At 35.4% G+C, this 20,053-nt stretch overlaps 2 protein-coding genes across 2 annotated transcripts; one reads left to right on the top strand and one right to left on the bottom strand.

Annotated features, from left to right (window-relative positions):
- Window positions 1–737: 737 nt before the first annotated feature.
- LOC108366869 (uncharacterized) lies at window positions 738–4,999 on the top strand. Its single transcript, XM_017621347.1, has 6 exons — window positions 738–1,342; window positions 1,416–2,034; window positions 3,401–3,818; window positions 3,879–4,057; window positions 4,138–4,292; window positions 4,397–4,999. Exons 1-6 carry the CDS (start codon window positions 1,168–1,170, stop codon window positions 4,609–4,611), a joined length of 1,761 nt encoding a protein of 586 aa, XP_017476836.1. The 5' UTR covers window positions 738–1,167; the 3' UTR covers window positions 4,612–4,999.
- Window positions 5,000–7,279: 2,280 nt separating this feature from the next.
- LOC108366868 (uncharacterized) lies at window positions 7,280–11,882 on the bottom strand. Its single transcript, XM_017621346.1, has 4 exons — window positions 11,619–11,882; window positions 8,243–8,580; window positions 8,049–8,159; window positions 7,280–7,451 (listed from the first exon to the last, which is right to left on the bottom strand). Exons 1-4 carry the CDS (start codon window positions 11,763–11,765, stop codon window positions 7,280–7,282), a joined length of 768 nt encoding a protein of 255 aa, XP_017476835.1. The 5' UTR covers window positions 11,766–11,882.
- Between the last annotated feature and the right edge of the window lie 8,171 nt (window positions 11,883–20,053).

Genomic DNA, 20,053 nt, shown 5'->3' with positions numbered 1-20,053 from the left:
TATACGGAGGCTGATTGATTTCGCTGGTGCCCAAAACATTGCAGTATGTGGAACTGGGGTTCCAGCATAAAAAGGTCGATCCAGTTGTCTCCAGATCGAAAAACGAGAAACTAAAACGACCGTGTTGTGATAGAATGAAGACACGCTTCTAGTGTTTTAGCTGTACGTACACCCCGAGTGAAAAACATCGACTCGGATCATTATTTTGTCAAAGCTAAGTTATGTCCACGCCTATGTGCAGCAAACATTTTGCGTCCAGTATTGTAAGGAAAGCTCAACGTCGGAAAGTTGAATTCATAAAAAAACGCCAATATCTTCGCCACTTCATACACATACCTGCTCTCAGAGAGAGAGAGAGGGAGAATAAGATTTCAAAACCAGTGCGAATTTTTGTAAATTATAGATATACTACTTTTTACACTGTTGAATGGTATCAGTACTGAAACCAGTGGAGAATATGAACCTGATCCCCCAGCTTAACAATGTGGCTTTAGGAATTAAAAAGTGATTTTATTTTATTTAACGGATACCAAACTTTTGTTACCCGCGCAGAATAACCTGTTAAACGAAACTAACAGCACGGCATTAGCAAAGCACTTACCCTAAGCTGAGAGTGCTATAGTTATTTGTCGGAGTGTATGCTTGCATAAGAGTTTATCAATAGTTACGTCAAATATGATTGTATAAAGTCCCATTATTCGAACTGAACAAATCCACAATTGTGGACAAACTTTTCATTGATTATCTTTTCTCTGGAGACGTTTTGATTTTTGGCAAGAGTCTAGTGATGATTTTGCTCCAGCAACTCAACTTTAAATATGATGCTGCTTCATTTGTTAGCATTTTTTATATATGTACATGCTTGTTTGTTATTTTAACTGATTAACGCCTTCTTGATGGATCGCATCGAGCTTTTTTGTATGAGCCTATACGTACATACATACATATCCATATACTTACTCACAATACTGTTGGCTACTAGTTAATATAGAAGATCTACGTATTCTGTCGTCATTTCAAACTGAGTATTTGAGATCGCAGGTCGTGACGAGATTTTTGAGTGTTTGGGATTAAGGAAAAAAATCTAAAAATTTGGCTGTGCTACTGCAATTTATAGCAGTTGTTGAAATAACACATGTACCTAAATATATATTTTTGCATTTTGTTATGAATTTTAAAATGAAAGAGCTTTTAGTGCTTGCATTCGCCTATGTGCCTTTTTGTGCTGGCACAATACGTCCAAGCGATGCGTTGTCGGTAATGGCGGGTGAAGGTTTCACAGTATATTTAGAGTTGCCAAAGACGTTTGGAGCAGTAGAGAATTGTTGGTATAAATTTGAAGGTAGGAGAAATTTATCAGTTCCTTTTATTTCTATATTCTGAAATTTCGAATACTCTACATCTACTATCTACAGGTGATGCGAAAGTTAATATCGATTTGAAAAATTCCGTTGAAGCCATTCTAACGACACGTGGCGAAGAAGTGTTGCCCTTCTCCAACCACAGATGCGGCATACGTGTAAATAAGTTATCTTCTGAATCAGCTGGAATGTGGACGTTGGAAGCTGAAAATGCCTTTGGAGACTACGAACAAGGAGACTTGAAAGTATCCATACTTTCTATGCAGAAGAAATATCTAAATACCAGCGTCCAATTGGCCATTGGTGATGGCACCATTTCATGTACTCTACCTGCGTCAGCTACAACGCAATGTAAAATCATTGATTACAATAATAAAGACGAAGTTTGGAATTCATGCAATATTTACACGCATATTCGGCCGAATCGAACATTCGTTTGTTATACGCACAATTTGGGCAGTATGACACAAAGTATTGAGCACATAACTGTGCAAGCTAAGAATAGTAGCATGTATACGACGGCCACTGTAACGGAAGGAGATGACGAGGTAGTGATGCGCTGTCAGCTCAATAGCGTGGTGCAGGGTTGCCAGGTAGAAATGCCGGGACGTAGGAAGGAGTTATACATTATGGAGGGATTGTTTAATGGACGCTATTCGGCATATGATACACTGTGAGTATGTTTTTAACTTGCATGTCTGTGTTTTAGATTTTTTTTTTACACCAAAGCTTGAAAGTTTTCTACTTAGTTTCACTCGTAAAGTACATATAGTATATAACGATTCAGGGACTTAATTGCGTCCTCTCCAAATTGCCAGATGCGATAGCTGACATGTAACAAAACAAACGGAAATAACGCATACTGGTGCGAAATAAAGCTTTTTAAAAGCGAAATAAAATCCGTTGACATTAACAAACATTGAATTTGCTTAGCCTCGCGGCGGTCGGTGAAAGTGGAAACACTTACAAAAAAATCAAGTTACAAATGAAGAAAACCCATGGATAAGTAAAGAAGTGGTCAAATAAAAAAGCGCAAAGATTTTTTGTATTGAATACAAAACTTTATTATATTAAAATTTAATGATCTATAAAACTGCATACCAAAAATTTTTTTATAAAAACCAAAAACAAAAAAAATATTTTGCTGAACATTTTTTATAGCCTTAAATTTTTTTCTTTCGTTTTGGGATACCCTACAATTATTGTCAACTAGTTATTATTATGTAACATTTATTAACTGGAACAGGAGAATCGAGTTTCTACTAAATTGCTACTTTTTCTGCACTTCGCACTAACAAAAAAATTAATACAAACAAACACAATTTCAAAAATCGAGCTCTACTGGTCTCTTGCAAATTTTATTAGCTTTCTTTAAAAAAAGGTAAATTAAATTTTAGTATTTAATGATCTATATAACTGCATACCAAACATTTTTTTTTCATTGGCGAACATTTTTTATAAAACATTTAAATTTTATTCTCATCCTATTATTCCGATTCAACCAGTTTATGAGTGGATTTACTGGACCTCAGCTTCAGGTGCCAAATGTCTCATACTCATTCTTTGAGAGCATGTGCCTGAAGCCAACAGAGGTTCACACATTCGCAATGTCCGGAAAAAATTAAAAAAAAAAAATTTAATAAGTGGCTGTAGTGTATCAAGTGTGATATAAATTTTAGAGTAGTCCAGGGAGTTGGTCTCCTTCAGCAGGTACCGTTTTTTTTTTGATTTTGTAGCCGAAGCCTTTTCAAGATGGAAATACACTCGAAGGTTTACCATTACTTGCTGAGTACTGTTCGGCTGTTTGTGGTACCGGCTATCGAACTTAGGTTGAAGCAGGTGGTAGTGCACACCCGAATTGGTAAGATAAGGGTTAAGCTTAAACATCCGTATATCACTTGGGAACCGATAAAGAATTAATAACAGAATCAAAGCAAGGATTGGCGATTCGTCCAAAATTTTGAATACTCGAATGAGCTACTTGATTTAAATGAGTTTATCCGCCTTCTTGTTAATACACACATTCCTTGACATTGCAGGTATTCGAAGCAGCTGTGTGCGCTAGCAGTCCCAACGCCTCTAGCGGAGTCAGAGTTGGGTTTGTGGCGTATTTACAACACTGAAACAACACCTCCAACGGGTTGTCTTTTCTACATTGGAAAACCAAAGGACCAAATAATGGCTGACGAACTATTCGCTTCAAAGGAGGTAAAGCAAATACGTGCTTACGATGCAGATACTACCATAGAGCTATTTACCTGCGAAGTGCCCTTCATCATAGACGATTGCTATTTGCGCGATCCAAATAATACAGTTTACTTTCCGGATCCCATACGATTTGAGCGTACACGCACATACGGCCAATGTCACTTCATCAATATGCCAGTAATGGCTGGCAGCTGGGTATGTGGCGCGCGTGGACATGACTACGCTAAGGAAGTGTTGCAGAATTTCGAAGTTAGTACCCTCTCGATGTATCTTGATGATTTAAAAGTCGTTCCATTTGCTGCATTTTAGGTTGTAGTAAAACCAAAAGCCGGCGAAGTGCTCACTGAATCGTTGAAGCTGAAACAAGGCAAGACGGCCGAGCTGATGTGTCAGAGTGCTTTTGAGGAACCGCTTACACATTGCGCATTCATTGATCCTGAAGGTCGGGTACATTTGGTCGGCACAGCTAATAGCATTAAGACTGCGGGGTAATATTTCAATGCGCTATTAAATATTTACTAGCTTAATTCTAATACTACATGTTGTCCGTATGTTTCTTCGCTTGCAGCCACGTGAAGTACTACGGACGCGGCTTGCTGTGGGGTGAATGTGGCGCACAGATAAGTGAAACTAAAAGTGAGGATTTTGGCACGTGGAAATGTCAATTTGTCACCTATGCCGACAAACGCACATCGATATTTGCACTGCGCCTGCGTCAAACCGGTAGGCGGCCATACAAAAGAAAACTTTAAGGTTCTTCAAATGAGAAGCATTTTCCACTCATTTTGCTTTTCTTTCTTTTTATTAATTGCTTAATTTTTCCATAGTTATTCCTGCATCATCACTTGGACTTGGCATTGGTATAACGATTATAATTGTGCTGCTTTTGGGTTTATTGATAGCTACAGTATTCTATCGACGCCGCAATCTTACAGCGCAGCATAGTTTTACTTCAGCAGATCCAATAAATACGGTGTCGAGTAGCTCATTGGCAATGACAGCGATTGAGACTTTGGAGCAGCCAATTATCGAGCGATTGTAAGGATAAGGAATGTGTTATAGGAAACTCATTTGTTCTGTACTATTTTATATGAGTGGCCATACTTAGTTGATTTTGAAATTTATTGTTATTCAATTGTTTATCCGTTGTGTATAGGTTTATGTATGTATGTACTATATACGCACACATTGTTTGTGTTCATGACTTTGGTATTAAAATTTCTAAAATATGAAGTAATGGTTTTTGGAATTATTTAGTTACCGAAAACTTTTTGGAGCGAAATACATGCATACTATGTAGCTTACGGGGAGAGCTTGGCAATACTATTTAATTCCTTTATGAGTTGAGCAAATCATACCAGAACTTCTGATCATTGACGATCACATATGTAGATATTTTAATGTACACCAAGGCATATCAAACCGGTTAGCATTAGGGCAAAAACAACCTTTACGTGTATTTTGTTGTTGCTTCTAATATTTAAAAAGCTCTACCCAGAATTACACTGGACGATGGTAGAGCGGTCGACNAGACATAGATATTTTAGTGTACACCAAGGCATATCAAACCGGTTGTAGCATTAGGGCAAAAACAACCTTTACGTGTATTTTGTTGTTGCTTCTAATGTTTAAAAAGCTCTACCCAGAATTACACTGGACGATGGTAGAGCGGTCGACGGTTAACGGCTGTCAAAATTAAATTTACAAAGGTCTATGGAATGGCTCATAATTGCGGCGGCAGCGTTTTTACCGCCGGCGTTTTTCGGTTGATTTAAATTTATTTCTATTTTTACCGCCCAGCCAGATTTTGCTATTAGCCTTATTTTCATAAAATTTAAATACTACAGCGTGGCGACGAATAACTGTTACCCAGGTTTTTTCAGAAATAAAAGGGTCATTTATAGATTTTGCGAAAAAAGTATTTTATTGTTAATTTTCCACAGATTTTACTTTAAGCATTAATTAGTTTTTAAATTTAAATCCTTATTTACATTTGCCAGCAGTGTAAACTTTGAGATATTTGGATTTATTTGGTTTTTGTTAGGAAAGGAGCTTTACTTTCATAAGAAAATAATAAACAAAAGTCCTAATTTATATTTTGGTCATTGTATGTGTTCCTCACTTCGAATTCCAGGCATCTAGATTGGAAAATAATAACTGTTTATGAAGAAAATTGCAATCATATACCAACATCATTTAAAACTGGTTCATAGGCATGCCATTTTAATGAGCTGTTAAGGCGTCGAATGTTTTAAGTACCTAGTTTGACTCCCGTATTTTTATGTTTCATACATTTTTTTTACTAGCTAATTAAATGAGACCTTTCAAACAGCTAGCAGCCTTCTTCAAAAGTATTTTCAAGCTAAACTTTGTTAACTCTCCTTCTTACATTGCGATACATATTTTAATTAACTGATGAATTAAGCTGAATTTGGTTTTTTAAACATGTGGCAACCCCGCTAAATATAGTCCAGAAATAAAGAGTTTTCAAACCCCCTTCCATTGATATCCATATTTTAATAATTCATTTAACTTATTAAATAATTTAAATTTAACCTTTTAAGCAGGTGGCAACACCTAAAAAATATTCTCTGTTCAAACTAAAGACTTTTTAACATTCTTTCGTTGGACATCCATATTTTGATATTTCATATAACTTCGAAATTCTACATTTCGAGCAGGTGGCAACCTTCTTCAAAATATATTCAAACTATTACTTTCTGAAACCCCTTCCGTTTGACACCCATATGGTGATACATACATCTCTGACCTAATTCCCTTAATTCAAATTGAATTGGATTTTTCAAACAGGTGGCAACCTCAACATAGTTAAGTTAGGAAAGAAAGCTTTTCAAAACCATTTAGATGGATACCCATTTTGTAATAATTGATTTATTTTTTAAATGATTTGAATAACATTTTTAAAAAGGTGGCAACTGTTTTCAAAAAGTAAAACTTTACTCCACATCTGCAGACCAAGCCTTTGAATTTGAAACCTCATTTTGGAAAATTGAACGATCGGTGCGGATTGTTTATTAAATAATTTGAATTTAATTGTTAAACAGGTGGCCACTCTTTTCGAAAAAATAAAACCTGTTTGTAAATCTACAGGCAAAGCGCTTTAATTTTACACCCCATTTTTGGCTCCGAACGGCAAATATATTTTATGAGAAGCCTCCTCAAGACAGAAATACATTAGGAGGTTTGCCATTGCCTGCGGAGGGTCGACCGCTGTTAATAAAAAGTCCTGTTCTAATTTTTTTTTGTAATGTAGATAAGTTAACGGCCCTAAGTGTGATAAACCACGTACATGGCGTATGAGCAACATTATTTGCTGCTGATACTATTTTATAAAAAAAAAATCATTCCGACTTCAATTATTTAGATAATTTCTTACTCTATGGAAGGATATTCCAGCGATCTTGACACAATGAACGCGAATGATATTAGCAGCGATGCGCTAGTTGCCAATAATTTTTAATAAAATAAAAATAGTTCCTGTCAAATTGAGAGATAGAACATTTCGTTATTTTAATTGGAATAATTACCCGACCAAAACGATATATTTATAATTTATCGCTAATGGAATTGTTTCGACTTCAAGTGCTAAATTCACTAGAATTAAAAAAAGTAGAAAAAAGTATCAAAACTATTTACAAGATTATATTTACTCTTATTCACAAGCAATTTTTACTTATTTTTATTATTGTTTATGTATTATATGCAACATCTAGATCGAAAACGGTCGAAATTTGTTCTATAGGCGTGTAAGCGCATGCAAAGTATGTTCCAGCACAGTCTCCGCCACTTCGGCCCAGGCGCTCGGCATGTCCATATGCTCGGTCGTTAGGATGAACCAGTTCATCATGCGAACGGGAAGGCCTGCTCGTAACAAAAAAAAAATATATTTAGTTTTGAAAAAATAAAAAATAAAAATCCAAAACAAAAAAATAGTTTAAAATAAAAAAATGAAATGAGATAAAAAATTAAAAAAAAATAACATTTAATTAAATACAGGTAAGTGCGATACTAACTTATCACCTTTTGAATATTAAAGTTTTTTTTTTCGGCTAAAAACGCTTTAATTTCATTTCGATCGATACTTTTATTCCAATATTTTCCAAATTATTTCCAGTTTTTTCATGTCCGTTTAAGTTCCAAATTAACTCAGGAGCGTAAAGAGATTACATTTCCAAAATAGATTATTTCACAGAAACAGCCAGAAAAAATATAGATTTTCAAGGATTATATACCATTTAAACGAAATATTGTTTTCCTCGTATAAAATACACGTAAATCTTTAAGCGCTTTGAGAGACCTCTACATATTTTTGGACTAAAAAAAAATGTATATTTTTTTCGATATAGAACAGTCCTAGGTGGTGGGGTCATTACGATACCGACTTTACTTTATTTGAAACACCCTAATGTACCTACCTTTATAGATAACTATGTTAACACATACATAGCAGATTCTTACGTTAATATAATATGCAGTATCTCTGACAAAATCCCACTTTCATAGTGAAATGGCAACGCCGCGTGCTCACAAATGCTGCGTAGCATACACTCACGTCCCGAAAGACCGGCACTACACCGGCAAATAAAAAAAGAACACAAATTGAGTAAATAAATAAATGGTAAAAAATAAATAAAAAAAAATATCACACGCACCGATTCATCAGAGTCTCCATGCCTTTGTAGATAATCCAACGATAAGCAGATGCCGTCTTCTGTTTACCCTGCAAATTAGTACCAAAACTCTCGTGCCGCCGACCCAGTATACCAGACTGATGATGATGCTTCGCACTGACATTGTATGCATGCGCAGTTGTATAATTGTGCTCAACAATATCTCTAAAGCTGCGTCGATTTACATTTTGTGGCGTCAGATATTGTGGTCTCATTTCCTCTGCCTTGGTAGGCAGAAAATATTCAGCTTTTAATACGTAGCCAGAGGTGACCGATTCATAGAGTAAATCTTCAACGGGTATACCAATACCGCCAATGAACTAAGTTGAAAATGAAATTTGCACACAATGTAGATATGTACGAGGGTACATACATACATTCATAAAAATTTATGTAAGAATTTGTATTTTTAGATCACAAAACTACTTTGGTTACCACTTAAAACGTTATTGGTTTAGTTAATTTTTTGTTAGGAATATGTGGTTTTGCTTTGTGTTAGGCATTAAAGTGTGTTAAAATATGTAGGCAGTATTTATTTTTGCGTGGTTGTGTGTATATAATTGTGTATGTATGTTTGTTAAAAATTTTTAAACGGTTATTTTATTTAGCATCTACCGAGTTTAGCGCAATAGCGAACTGATAACCTCCTCCGTTTTTGGAAGTCGATTAAAAATATGAAACAGCCTCTAAACATTGAAAAATGGTGCCTCTGTCGCATAAATGGTGCAAAAATAAAAAAAAAAATCCATAAAAGTGCTCGATAAATGGAGAAATTTCCAGACTACGAATTTTATTTTATTTTTTTTAAACATGCATTAGTAGTTTAAGACAAAACTTGGAAAACGACGTATTTTTTGTGTTGCAGCCTTGGGTCATGGCGGCTCGCTATATAAATGTGTATTCAGTTAAGCAGTTAAGCAAGACTCATTAACTTATCGCTCATTTGTGCCTTTGCCCAGAAGGAAGAGGAGGACGAAGCATCCAAGGAACTCACATCGACGTACACCACTATCTTTTTGAAGCCAAGATACGCACCCACCTCTGCGCAGCAAAGAATCTGCGTCCAACAATGTAAGGAAATCTCAACGTCGAAAAGCTGCAGTTAATACAGACAGCCAAAGCATTCTATTTTCATACCTACTCTCAGAGAGCACTCTTCAACAAACCGACATAAATATGTGAGCAGTGGAGCCACATTACCCACTCATTACAAACCGCCGCCGACGAAGAAGTCGGATTACAGCGAGCCCGAACGAACCACTGGTATAATGGGGAATGTAAAAAGATTCCGCCTACAGGGCCACGCTGCAATCAGGCGCAACGCGAGCTACGCATGTGGGACTGCTATAGAGATGTGAAGAGGGAAGCGAAACGTATTTGCCGCAATAAGAAGAGTGAGGCCGAAATACGAAGAGCTTGAAATGCTGGCGGACAGGAAAAACTCCAGAAAATTTTTACCGGAGAGTTAGGTGAATTACGGAAGGTTCTAAAACCGGGGCGAACTCCCGTAAGAACAACCACGTGATCATCCTATTAATGGCAGCAGCACTGAAACAAGACGAACCCGAGCCCCCAGTCGATGATGGTGGTGTCGATGTCCCATCGCCTGATTATGACAAAAAAACTGCTGGAGCTGACGGCCTGACAGCTGAGCTGTTCAAGTACGGCCGTGAGGAGTTGATAAGGTGCATGCATCAACTCTTATCCAAAATGCTGCTCTGCTCAATCCACAAGACAGGCGTCCTCGCCATACGCGCCAGCTACCACGGGATGAGCCTTCTAAGTACAGGTAACAGGTCTTATCAAGTGTATTATGTGAAAGACTGAAGCCGACCGTGAACGAACTGATTGGACCAAATAAGTGTGGCTTCAGATCTTGCAAATCCACCATAGTTCAGGTATTCACAAAACGCCAAATTTGGGAAAAGGCCCGCGAGAATAGGATCGACACACACCATCTAAAAAGGCGTTTTCGACAGCTCGAAAAGGAGTTGTCTTTATGCCGCGATGTCTGAATTTGGTATCCCTTTGCGCGTTGGCGACGGCGAGGATCACAGACGATAGAGCAATGAGATGTATGGATGTTCGAATGGACACTAACGCTCCAGCTTTGAAAGTATTTAACTCGGAACCTGCTGGTCGTAGCAGAGGAAGAGGGAGCCTTGGCATTTCAAATTGGCATCAGTTGGCACAGAAGAGAAACTACGGGCTTGCTTTGTTGAACCCGGCCAAAATTGCTTACACGGTTACAGCGCCAAATAAGAGAGAATAATAATAATAAAATCATAATTTTTGATTAATGATACAGAGAGTAAATAATTCTGTGCAGCTTTAATCAGCAGTGAATAGTATTATTTGAATATCTGTAATGAGTTACATATACGAGTTCAAATATTGGACTAATGTCTCTTTAAGTCTTAATTTTGTAAAAAAAACTGGCTAGCGGGTAATAAATTACTTGAGGAAGAAAAGCCTTGCACGTCAACCGATTGAAATAGATGGAGACAAAAAAAAGAACAATAGACGAGTGCGAGAATTATCTATTAGATACAAAAAGACAAAAAAAAAGATTATGCCTTATACATATACATAACAGAAGCAGTTGCCTTAGCAAGTCTACTATGACACATGAGGATACAATATGGTGTACCTAGAGGCTTTGGGGCACTTAATGGTTTACCTAAAAAAATGTATTTTTCGTGAGGCATTATTGTTATTGTGGCACCCTGAATTTTTATTTATTGAAAGCTTAGATACATTTCCTTCAAATGTATGTTTGGGAAAGATTTGTAAAGTGATTATTGAGATAAAACATTTTATCATAAGTGGGTAGTGCCACAGCCCTTTAACCACATTTTTGAACGCTTAAGTAGAACTTTATTAGTCAATATTCAATAGTTTAGCTTCAGTAATTACTAAAAAAAAATTTAGTTTTTGCACCAAAATCTGTTAAAACCGGAGTTAATTAAGAGTCGAGTTTTTCCCATGAGTAAATCAGTACATAAAATTACATTTTCATTTTCTCTGACGAATATGTTAAATATAAATTTTGTTAGTCTGTGTGTTTTGTGATGGTGTAAATGCAAAGTTAATAAATTTTTTTTTTGGTATTCAAAATGTGTATAATAACTATTTGGAATCACAGCCTTGTTAATGATTTCACTCTAACTACGTTTGTTAATCAATACTTTGCACTATATCACTTGCGGTTATCTATTTTTTACTTTCCCAGGAAATTTTTGTTAATTAAACACAGTTAGTTGATTCGAATTGTGTTATGTATGTATGTATTTTTAGTCATGTTAAGTACCAATCTTTTGACATGAATCGTACTTTATGCAGTTTGTCAGTTCCTTACTTGTAGACGAGTTGGTGCTGTTTTGGGATATGTCAAAGTCCTAGGTTGTCTAAGTTTCCTTACAGTAAAATAACGGGTTGAAAGCACAAATTCAAGCAGGCACAGCAGCAGTAACCAAAATGCCAATAAAACCGTACTAAAAGCCATGTTTTCGAGAAGAGTTCACAATATGAAATGCCGTCAAATGTATTTAAGCAATATGTTTCGATGAAATCGCGCCGTTAACTGATCCCAAAATGTCAGTTCAAACGACATGTGTCTGGAAGTGACAGATCACACTTAACTGCGAAATCTATTCTACGTACAAACATACATACATACGTATGTACATAAGTGCCAGTAAATGTATTCGTGTATAATGTACATACTTACATACATATGTACATATGTATTTACGTTGATATTTATGCTTATTAGAAGAATTTGTTTAAACGATATTCTTGAGTAGCTACGAGTACTGAAGCGAAAGCCGTTAATCGACATGTGTGCAGGTATGTATGTATGTATATGTATATATATATACCCAAATATTGTTATGGTTCAAATATTTTGCTTAATTGCGCCTCTTAAATTCTATAAGAATTTTTCCGCAATAAAAGCCGCGTGTATGTATAAATGGGTCAAATAGGCCTACTGTAGGCTTATTCGGTTATTTGTTTAACGGCAGTTTAAGCGCGCAGACGATACGCTTTGATTTTGTTTACAAGAGATCTGTTGAGCACAATTTTTTTATATTTGTTTATCATAAATTTTTGAGTGCAAAGTGCAGAGAAAGTAGCAATTGTGAAGAAAATCGATTTCCTTGTTTCAGTTAATAAATGCAGCATAACAAAAACTAGTTTAAAACCGTTAAAGGTTTCCGGGCTAACAACTCGTGTTGATTTTGAATAATCTTTTGTTGACAATGTTAGACAATTTCTTTCATATAAGTAAGCTAAACAAACAAAAATTTAAAATTCAACGTGAGTTATTGGCCACTTGAAACATGCTTTTTACTTAATGTCTTATAATACTGCATACATACAATTTTTCTAAAAAAAAAAAAAAAATATCAATTTTCGTAAAATTTTTTTTTTTCACATTTAAAATTTGTCTAGTGAAATTTTATTTCCGTTTTTGGGGAACCCTACAATTGTTTTCAACTAGTGTTTATTATATAAAATTTGTATATTAACTGAAATAGTGGAATTGACTTTCCTCAAAATAGATCCGCTCTTTGCATTAAAAGAAAATTTATATAAACAAATAAAAATTAAAGACTCGCGTTCAAAAGGTCCCTTGTAAATTTCATAAGCTTTTATCAAAAAAATGAATCAAATTGGTTGAAAAATGAGGGCTCTGGAGGATTATGTATAGTAAATTCCAGTTTCAAACCGCTGTGTGACATAGAGCCTTTTAAGACTGTCATCATCATCATGCAGCATGAAACCGGTATTTTTGAACGAGAGAGGGAAGGAAGTGAAAGCTATTTTGATGCAGCCGGTACTCTGGGAGAGGCCCTATTTAAAATTTACACACATCACTGTTGACAGTTATAATTTCGAGAAAGTTTAGAATTTCATTCACTTGGGAGCCACCATTAACACCGATGATAATGTCAGCATCGAAATCCAACTCAGAATCACTCTTGCCAACAAATGCTACTTTGCACTGAGTAGGCAAGTCCTCTCTCGACGTACGAAAACCTTACTCTATAAGTCACTCATCATGCATGTGTTGGTATATGAAGCAGAAACATGGACAATGACAACATCCGATGAGGCGACTCTTGGAGAGATTGGAAAGATTTTGCGGGAGATTTACGGGCCTTAACCAGGCCTGCCAACTTGTCTCAAACCCTATTTTACTTCAAATGTTAATGCCGAACAATGTTTTAGGCAGGCGACTAACTGTTTATCTAATATTGTAATACGAGCTGCCAATCTGAACCGCAGCAGTACCATACATACAACAAATACAGGATGCTGCTGGCGTACGGAGAAGCAACCAGTTGATTGTTTTCCCAGCAGGGTATATCTAAATTTGTATGTACATACAGCACATGAGAGCCTTGCTTGCTTCTATCTATTTATGGTTGTTGCATTGCACTAATACTAGTTACGTATGTATATGTTTGTGAGCGGGTAGGCATACATATGCCTCCATAGTATGCAGTGTAAGGCAAGACAACAACTTCTGGAAACTTGACGATGTTTATTTTGGCTTTTGTCTAAACATCTGAACATCTACAATGTCTTTCTACTATAAAATGTACGCATGCGTTTGTGCATAAATAGTTCCTACACTGCCATGCGAATGTGTAAATATTTAAAAGCACTTTGTCGTTGCATTCACTTGCTGACTGCCTTAAATCTGATGCATGAGGCATGCAACATGTGAGTCATATGCCAGAGTGTGGCATCCTGCATAGCTGTGTACACTTTCTTTTCAACAACAAAGGACGACGGACTTGATTCAATTGCGTTTACTTGCTGTGCCAGGAATGTGATGGCGTTTTTTACGTGTGTTTGAATGTTTAAAAGGACTGATTGTGTGCATGTGGCAATTGCTAAGCAGATAATAAACTGACTCAGTACGGCGGTTGACTCGCTTAGCTGCCACAATGGTTCGCTTCGCCGTATCGTTTCGTTTCGGCTTAGCTGGTGAAACGCAAACGCTTTGGGATTATGCGAGCAGAGTGCAGCTAATAAAATATGCTAAGTTTACACATTTTCTTAGTGTGTCATAAGAAATTTATATCAGTGAATATTTTGTTGGCGGACGTTCCGATGCGTACTTGCATGTATGTACAGAGTATATGTTTATGTTCATATGTGTGATGAGAGTAAGTCATACATCAGGCAAGTAACTAGATCGAATAAAAGGCTATAGACATAATAGAAAGGACCAGAGAGGACGATGGGAGGATAACAAGTGTTGGTCGGTGGTTATATGTTTGTATGAAAATGTGGACGACTGCTGCTATGTGGTGAAAGGAAATGAAGTTAAAGCCCCTTTTTATACATACAAAAACCGACTTTTATTGATACTTTTTCGTATCAATGATCAAAACTAAATAAGAGTCTTTTTGTTTTGAATAACAAAATTGATATCACTTAAGCCTTTTAAATATTGCAGCGACCAGCTTTTACGCAACTTTTTAAGCAAGATTGATGAAAGATGCACATGAGCTAATCTCACGAGTTGTTATATTTTCGACAAAAACGCGAAATTGTATTTAAATGAAAACTTAAAAAAGATATACTAACAGGCCTATTCTGCATTGGTAACAAAAATTTTGTTACCGGCTAGTAAAGTTCCTGTCAATTTTTAAACCCTTTTCGTATTCTCCACACTCATGTAACCGGTAAATTTTGTTACCATCTCATGAGCAGGTAACAAAATATTGCCCCGTGAAATATGCAACACCAGAATTTACACAAAACTCCATAGCTGAATTGCCGAATAAATTAAAACGTTACCAAGGTAAATAGAATTGCGGTTACAAGAAGTGGTAACAATTGTTGGTAACAAAATTAGCTTGTTACAAAATGTTCGGTTTCAAGCAGAATAGGCCTGTAAAAAAGTAAAAATAACAACTCGTGCTCATATACCTGTAGTTGCGTATACGGCCCGTAGCGCTATAAGCAGCCATCTACCACGTTTACCCGTGCACGTTAATTTAAATATCATTTTATTTGAAATTAGTTAGTTAAATCCATTGCCTCGAAAATGAACATTCTATTTGAAAACTTTCCAAAGTTATTAAAAAAAAAACAATTCTGAATTTTTCGAGCGACAATGAAAAAATGAGAAATTTCGGTACTTTTTCGCATAAACAAACGTTTTAAGGCTAAAAGTATTCAAATACTTGACTTATAAATATTCTACTTGCTTCTGGAAATCCATTGATTGAAATATATGAAGAAAAATGCTTTAGCGTGACACTAAAAAAAAAACAACTCGTGAGATTTTCTCATATGCGTGTAACAGTGTAACGTTATTTAAAATACTGTTTGATTTTAAATCCGCTATTAGTTAGGAAATGTATTTGCTTTGAGATTTGATTAATCGACCAAATTAAAAATAAAATATATTTCTAATTTGATTCATCGGAAAAATATAAAGTAAAATTGATTGTGAACCAAATAAAAGCTGAATTTTATTTTCTCGAAAATCGTGCTTACATAAAAAGATGCTTATAGTTGGAAAATCACGAATAAAATTCATTTGCTCGACGACTCACGAATAAAATTAATTTTTTATTTGGTCAATGCATTACAAATAAAATTTATTCATCGAACAAATAAAAAATCTATATCATTTAGGATTTATACTATCTATCAATTCAACAATAATTTTATTTTTGGATTAGGGTTTGACTAATTAAAAATCACACAACCCTGGAAATGTGAATGGGCTATAGAACCGCACACAAAATTTGAAGAAATTAGATTCTTTTGGTGAAAATTAGTTGAATTTTTAGAATTCCTGTCACGAAATTTGAAATTCGTTTTATGTGGTATTTAATGTAAAACTAGCTAGACTTTTATAGCAAAATATCAAATCAAAATGAGCCGAGTCTATTATTTCTGCCACCACGTTTAGGAACATTTTTACAGTTACAAAAACTTTTGAACGGTCTTTCAAGTTCTATAGCTCAATTTGACAGAAGAACCATTTCAAAGATTAAAAATATTGAAGATAGTTTTGGATGATTTCAGATATGGTTTTTCATATAAGATTAGAACTGTAAACTTTGAGGTGACATAAAATGAAAAAAATTACTGATACAAATAACTATTTGGTAAAATACGACATTCTTATTTTTCATAACCTGTCAGAAAAATACTATGAGACCCAGGGTTTAAATTTTTTTTCACTTTGTTGCACTTTTTTATTAAACAGAGTGGGGTTTGAACTCTTTTTGAATACGGGTTTTATTTGCAATAAATCCAAGAATAGAGCGTTCATAATTCAAACTTATAATGCTCTGGATTTGGTATTCTATCTTATTCAAAAGCATTCATTTTCTTTGGGCTTGCATGGCAAAATGGTAATTAACAAACAAATTCTTTCGTGTTGATTTTCAAACACCTTGAAAATTGTTCTTAATTATTTCTTTTTCGTGTATCCACATAAATATGTAAAAAGAACGACCATTATTGAAAATCGCTCTACTTCTTGCCTAACTGTCACCATTTTACGCCTGATCTCTCGATAGAATCACTGGAATTTCTCTCGTTAATTTAGCTTTTTTAGTTGTGAATGCGTTAAGGAGATTGCGCATCGCTTAAGTGTCCTTATTATCGCGTTGCCGTTAACGATGGTAATGACAGTGATGGCCTTGTTGTTCTTTTTCTTTCACACAGCAACAGCAACAGTTACATAAATAGTCCTTTAAACCCTCCACCAACTCCAACTTCTTCTTCTTCATTTCCATCCGCCTTACTTGACTGTTCTCATACAACTTGCATGACTTGTGACATTGAATGAAAGTTGGTGCTATGGCCCCAACCATTTTCCCATGCAAAAGTGCAAAAGCCACCTTTAACGTAACTTCCTGCATGCCACAGGGCAATGTGTGAAATGAGTAGTATGTGAATTCAGCGCCACTTGACGGTGTTTTGCCACGCGCTTTTGCATAATTTGCGCAATTTTGCATAAAGCATGAATGCAAAGTGCACATCACCGGAAAGCAGCTATACAGTCTGCAGGCAGAAGCAGAAAACGTAGCAACATTACACTACTCTTTTTTGGCTCTCTTCTCTTCAAGAAACACACAGCTTTGCCATAATGCCGTCGTCAGCCGCAGTGCACTGCAGTGTAGTAACGTTACTGTAGTGGCATCACATAATGACGAAGTACCGGCCATTTGTCACACGCACAAGCACAAGCACACCTACACTAACACACCCACTTAGAGTGGTGCATTCTTAATCCTTGCACTCAGGCTTCTCCAGTTGAGGCTGGCCACACGTGCCCCTTTCGTTGAAGCGTTGGACGGCTGCACCATACTTTCGGTTTATCCCTTCGCTTCTATTTATACGCTAAATAATGGCCAGTGGTATACTGGCAAATGCAAGCGGTTGCATTATCGTACTTGACTATGATGCTTGTTGACGTTGGATGGATGTAGGAGATGGTTTTTTTTCGGTTCGCTACTTAGCGAACAGTGGAATGAAAGGAGAATTGGTCTGATTGCCGCTATAAAATAATACCCACTATGGAACTAATTTATTGGCTTTTGTGCGGGAGGTTGAACTGGAATTTTAGTTCAATGAAGTTCGAACGGTGTAGTTTCTTACGAATTTAAGAAAAAGTACCTATTGCATAGCGTGGGCTAGAAGTAAAATTTGTAGAATAATTATTAGTGAAAGTCCAGAATTTCGCTAAAATTTAAAAAATACTTTAGCACATCCCGTATATTTTATATCTGTTATACCGAATGCTAGATAATTATGCTGATAATTTTGAAGCTCTAAATCGAGCCAGTTTCATCAGCAATTTTAGTACGAAGAGTAACTTATATAACAGGTGGCAACCCTACTAAAAAATATTTCTAAAATAAAGCTGCCTTAAACCTCTCTCGTTTGATATCCATATTAAAATATTTGACACAACTTGTTAATTAAATTGGTTTCAATATTTTGGACAGGTAGAAACCCTCTTCAAAACTGGAGGCCACCTTCCTCAAAAATATTTTAAAAATAAAGCTTCCTAAACTTGACTCTTTTGACATCCATATTAAAATAGTTCATTTGCCTTTGCAAATAATTTATTTTGAATTACGTAACAGGTGGCAACCTTCTTCAAAAATATTTTTGAAATAAAACGCTCTTAAAACTCCCCTCTCTGATAATCATATTAAAATTTTTTCTTTAACTTGTTAATTTAATTGATTTCAAATCACGAAACAGATGGCAACCCTCTTAATAAATATTTTTGAAATAAAGCTACTTTAAACCTCTCTCGTTTGATATCCATATTAAAATATTTGACTTAATCTGTTAATTAAATTGGTTTCAACGTTTTCAAAAACGTTTTCGGAATAAATTGTCGGGAATTTTAACCTTTGAAAAAGGTGGCAACTCTCTTCTGACAATATTCTTACTTATATAGTAACCCAGGTTGCTGTTACTTTTTACCCAGAAAAACTACCCTGTAGTTATTTCTATCCACCCCCTATGCGGGAAAGTTGTTGCCTAGCGACCACAATTCAAAACAAAGCAGAAAATCTGTAAAACAATTCTCAGTGCAGTTCAGTAAATAGTTGTGTTAAAATAAAGTAAATAATAAATACTTTTCATCAATTGAATCACCAAATACGATATGGTATTTATACTTACATATATTGAAAATAGTTATTGCTGTAGATATATTGCAAATCCATATTTTCACCAATCCAGATTTTATCGCGTGGCAAAACTGATTCAGCAAGTTCACGTCAAACAGTTAGTGGCTCACTTGCCAAGCGGTTGCCCAACTCATTGGAGGATTTCATTTTGAAGCGTGACTATACCGGCGCCAGGGCGTTTCTTGAGGTATTATTTGAAGCTGTAATTGAGTTAGGCAAATATGAATAACGTGTTTTGAGAAAATGCTAGAACTTGAAAGTACATGGAGTAGTATGCAAATCGACACACATCACATTTTTGTGGATTTCAAACCCGCTATTGATAGCAAAAGGAGAAGCTGCCTCTATGAAGCCATAAGTTCGTCCAAATTGTGAACGACCCCTCCGACCTATTCATCTGGGGTCAAACGAGGTTTTGAGCGGGCAACTCAATTCCGAGCGACTTATTCAATCTGAAAATAAAATGTATAATAAGAACATTCCTGCCAACTTGGCTCAAACCGCTCCATTTTTGACGCTATTTTAATTTAAATGGCACCTAATTTTTCAATCTTTCAAAAGATGCAAAAATCGCATTTTTGAAAAAATAGTAATATTTCATAAAAATGTTTGTGAGATTCTTTGCGTGTACTAAGTGTTTTTTTCAGAAAAAGATGTTTTTTTGCGTAATTTTGCAGAACTTTCTTTTTGCTCCTCAGGAACTCTAGAACTTTCGAAAAGCTATTCAGAACAGTTTTAAATTTTATTATTTTTTTAATTTAACTTTTTCGACTTTTTCAGAACATACTTAATAATTTTTTTTTTAAATTTAACTTTTTCCAGTTTTTGGAAAAAGATGTTTTTTGCGTAATTCTGCAGAACTTTCTTTTTCATTCTCAGGAACTCTAGAGCTTTTGAAAAGCTACTCAGAACAGTTTTAATTTATTTTTTTTTTAAATTTAACTTTTTTGACTTTTTCGAAAAAAGTGTTTTTTTCGCCGTAATTTTGCAGAACTTTCTTTTTACTTTTCAGGAACCTTAGAACTTTTGAAAAGCTACTCAAAACAGTTTTAAATTTTATTTTTTTCAAAAATATTACTTTTTCCACTTTTTCGAAAAA

The sequence above is a fragment of the Rhagoletis zephyria genome, unplaced genomic scaffold, assembly GCF_001687245.7.
Source record: "Rhagoletis zephyria isolate East Lansing unplaced genomic scaffold, Rhagoletis_zephyria_1.1 Rzeph_scaffold_02427, whole genome shotgun sequence".
Classification (NCBI taxonomy): Eukaryota; Metazoa; Arthropoda; class Insecta; order Diptera; family Tephritidae; genus Rhagoletis; species Rhagoletis zephyria.
This window is presented reverse-complemented; position numbering and strand designations above follow the sequence as displayed.

What these genes read in the sequence shown, in the direction of transcription:
- LOC108366869 (XM_017621347.1), top strand. Translation starts at nt 1,168, where the DNA reads ATGAATTTTAAAATGAAAGAGCTTTTAGTGCTTGCATTCGCCTATGTG. An exon ending in TATTCGGCATATGATACACT is followed by an intron (nt 2,035 to 3,400) that starts GTGAGTATGTTT and finishes TTGACATTGCAG; the next exon opens with GTATTCGAAGCAGCTGTGTG. An exon ending in ACTGCGCCTGCGTCAAACCG is followed by an intron (nt 4,293 to 4,396) that starts GTAGGCGGCCAT and finishes ATTTTTCCATAG; the next exon opens with TTATTCCTGCATCATCACTT.
- LOC108366868 (XM_017621346.1), bottom strand. Translation starts at nt 11,765, where the DNA reads ATGGCTTTTAGTACGGTTTTATTGGCATTTTGGTTACTGCTGCTGTGC. An exon ending in CAGCACCAACTCGTCTACAA is followed by an intron (nt 8,581 to 11,618) that starts GTAAGGAACTGA and finishes TTTTCAACTTAG; the next exon opens with TTCATTGGCGGTATTGGTAT. An exon ending in ATACTGCATATTATATTAAC is followed by an intron (nt 7,452 to 8,048) that starts GTAAGAATCTGC and finishes TGTTACGAGCAG; the next exon opens with GCCTTCCCGTTCGCATGATG.